This window comes from Elaeis guineensis, chromosome 2 (assembly GCF_000442705.2).
Source record: "Elaeis guineensis isolate ETL-2024a chromosome 2, EG11, whole genome shotgun sequence".
In the NCBI taxonomy this organism is placed as follows: domain Eukaryota; kingdom Viridiplantae; phylum Streptophyta; class Magnoliopsida; order Arecales; family Arecaceae; genus Elaeis; species Elaeis guineensis.
In genome coordinates, this window is record NC_025994.2 from 107,432,995 (window position 1) to 107,436,742 (window position 3,748).

General features: G+C 40.1%; 1 protein-coding gene across 1 annotated transcript; it reads right to left on the reverse strand.

The window, feature by feature from the left end:
- Nucleotides 1-1,392: 1,392 nt before the first annotated feature.
- Nucleotides 1,393-3,023, reverse strand: LOC105049296 (uncharacterized acetyltransferase At3g50280). The gene has a single exon (XM_010928907.4). The coding sequence runs from the start codon at nt 2,883-2,885 to the stop codon at nt 1,533-1,535; it is 1,353 nt and encodes a 450-aa protein (XP_010927209.1). The 5' UTR covers nt 2,886-3,023; the 3' UTR covers nt 1,393-1,532.
- Between the last annotated feature and the right edge of the window lie 725 nt (nt 3,024-3,748).

Consider the following 3,748-nt stretch of genomic DNA (forward strand, 5'->3'; position numbering starts at 1 on the left):
AAGTTATTTATGATGTATTATTTTCATCATAAATAATCTATAACTTTTATATTTTTTAAATTTCTTATTTTTTTCAAAATATTGATGTCGAAAATATTTTCATCATAAATAATTGAATATTTATGATAAAAAATTATTTTCATCATAAATAGTCAATTATTTATGATGTAATATTTTTATCATAAATAATCTATAATTTTTATATTTTTTATATTTTTTATTTTTTTAAAATTTTGATGATGAAAATTTTTTATCATAAATAATAGACTATTTATGATGAAAAATTATTTTTTATATTAAATACTTGATTATTTATAATGTAACATTTTTATAGCAAATAATCTGTAAGTTTTAAATTTTAAAATTTTTATTTTTTTTAAATATTAGCGATGGAATATTTTCATTGAAAATAATATTATTTTTGATAAAAAAAATATTTTTAATTATAAATACTTAAATTATTTATGATGAAAATATTTTCATCATGAATATTTAGAAATTTAAAATTAAAATAAATATTATATTATTTATGATGAAAATATTTATTGTAAATAATTAATATTTACGATAAAAAAAAATTTCATCGCTAATATCTAACTATTTACGATAAAAAATTATTTTTATCGTAAATATTTTATTATTTATGATGAATTTAATTTTTAATCATAAATATACTTATTTGCGACGAAAATATTTTCGTCGTAAATAATTCCATCGCAAAAATATTCTTTTCTTGTAGTGAACACTTTGGGAAACGCCCGTGAAATACCTCCGATTCATGGTGTACCATGAGAAATGCCTGGAAGATGCTCTCGCAGTCCATAGCTCTAGCCATGGACTGCCAGTCTGCGACGAACCAGGATTCCTAGTGCCCAATCGCCAGGTTGGGCCGGCCCGCGCACTCCGCTCTGGGCCACCCGTCTGCGACTTTGCATGCTTGCTCCGCCGCTTGGCCTGGCCTGCTTCACTGTCGACCTCCGTCTGCCTGTGGACTATGCCACCTGCTCCAGACTTCTCTCGCGTGTATCTTCACCATCTGGACTTCATTTGGACTGTTCTTGAGCTCATTAGACTCCGTTTGTGATTCTGGATCTCATTCTAGGCTTCCTGTGGGTCAAATTCGAGACCAGATCTCTCTCCAGATAAAAGTGTAATCGCGCCCAATGCTAATATGGGAACTCTGGCTCCAGTCACCATAACGAGCCCTCATCATTCTCCTCCATAGACATTCAGGCTGGATGAGGAATCGAGCGGCATATCTTGCGATCATAGCCTCCCTCCTAACCATCAATGACTGAATCCCTAGTCCTCAATCCCGCAATGGCCGGCAAACAACCTCATGTGCATCATTTTTAAAACAATAATAAACCTTGACAAATCTTACACTTCACATTAAGCCAATAATACTTATCAGAAATGTTTACATATTCCTGAAGTTATTGAGAGGAGCGGAGCTCTATGATCTCCACTTGTTCTTTGCCAACAACATAGCAATATCTCAGTTAAATTTTCTTATCAAGAACAACTAAAATTTACATAACATTTTCCATGAACTCCTTGTCCTGTAGCAACAATCTCATTGCTTGGGATGAAAGGCACACATCCAAAGCCGTGCTCCCTTCTTCACTTCCTGGAAAGACGGATATCTTTCCATTCAACTTGTTGGCCGCACCACTTCGGACTGCAATCGGTCTCCCCCATCCAAAGTCATTCCCATAGACATCAAACCTCGGCGAGCTACCTGTGACAACGGTACCAACCTTCGCTTCCTTAACACATAGAAAGGTGGGATTCCGAGTCCATGATTCCAGCCAATTCCGAATCATGTCATTAGTCTGGGAGGCCACCATCTGGTTCAATAACGACGCCGCCCATCCCAAGCCCCGGTCCAACACCGCCCCTGCAGAAGCTGTCGACGTTGGAACCCCCATAGCAGTGCTACCAAAATATTCCTCCGGCAATGGTGGGTCTAATCTCGGTCGATAGTTTACTGTGACGCGATAGCTAGTCTTCTCATTAGGTGGAAGCCTTTGAGCACGAAGCACCGATCGCCATACAAAAGCTAGCAGTGCTTGGAGTGAAGATATGCGATCCGTGCTCATCTCCATGTTGGCTCTGAGCTTGAGCTTTGCAATAGTTTGTGCAGAGAAATGGAAGAAAGCTTCACTGAGATGAGATGATGGACATACCTTAATGAAGTCTTCACGTTTATAAACAGGTAGATGGATGGGAGGCGAGCATGATTCCTGGAACCAGCGATCGAGCATGGGTGGCCGAGAGATCTGTGGGACGCCGGTTCGGGAGATCTCCGACCACGAGTTGAGGAAGTGCCAGAAGGAGGTGCCGTCGGCGACCACATGGTTGAGAGCGCAGCCGACGAAGACGCCATCGGCCAATTCTGTGACCTGGACGGCGAGAAGTGGGAGGGAGTGGCCGTCGTGGTTGATGGCTCCATTGAGAGGGAAGAAGGATTTGATGATGCTGGGGATAAAGCGAGGGGTCAAGATGTCGGCCGTGGTTATGTCCGTGGCGGCGGCATGGATGAGTTGAGCTCCTTCGTCGTTGCATTCGATGGCGACCGAGAGAGATGGCGGCGTGGTGTCGTGATTGATGGTGGCGAGACGGCCGGCGAGGGGATAGAAGTGATCGAGGACGAGCGAGAGGGAGGATATGAGGCGGGGAATGACGGGGGTGGGGGGTTTGGGAAGGAGAATGCCCTTCTGGATGTAATCTACGGAGAGCAACCTGAGATCCCAAGGAGTGAGATGGATTAGCCGTTGCCGCCACGCTAGCTCTGTTTCTGCTTCTTTGTTGTGGGATGATGGTCGAACCACACAACTTGAAATGTAGTGAATCTTGGTGGAAGTCGCTTGCTCGTTTGCCATAGCTTCCAAATTTTTCTGTATGTATGGAAAAAGAGTGGTATTCCACGAGCTGGTGCTCTTGGTTTGCCCTAGCTCCTACATATATATAAGAGCTTGTTGTCATTGAGAGAGAGAGAGGGAGAGGAGACGGCGATTGGGCTGTTCCAAGATCGTTTGGCACAGACTTGAGCTCTTTCATTTGCTTCATGAAAGTGATTAAATCGTAAATAATTATTCTGAAAAGAATAAATAAATATAATTTGACTTGACCCGTGAATATACAAATCAAAATCCTACAACTCTGCTCCTGCTACTCTTGGATATTCATATTTTAGGCCTAATCCATTCTTTAATTATCTCAATTTAAAAAAAGAAATGTACAATGGTCCCAAGATGACACAATACAAAAATCAATAGATTTGTCCATGCATAGTTTTGAACATAGTTTTAAACATAAACGAAATGCTTGTGTATGTCTAAAGCATGATTCTCTACCGTACCTACGATATATCGTATCATACAGTGCATCACACGCACTATCTACCGCACAATGGATAGTTATATGCGGTCGGATATGACATGCATCATGCAATTCGTATCTATTCACGACTATCTATCATGTGATGGACGATGCATGTGATGCACTACGCTCATATACCTTTGATTTTGACATAGCATAATCTATTTTTTTCAGATTGCCATGCGGTATACCATTAAATGGTCAATGTAATTAAGAACCATCGGACCGGTACCAACGCAGGAAGGCTAAGTTGAAACAAATGCCTCGTTACTGGTTCAGGCCGTAACCAGTCTAGCCATATTTTATTAATTATTTATTTTTTAGTATTTACAGAGTTATGACTTCCTATACTTAAAACTGGAAT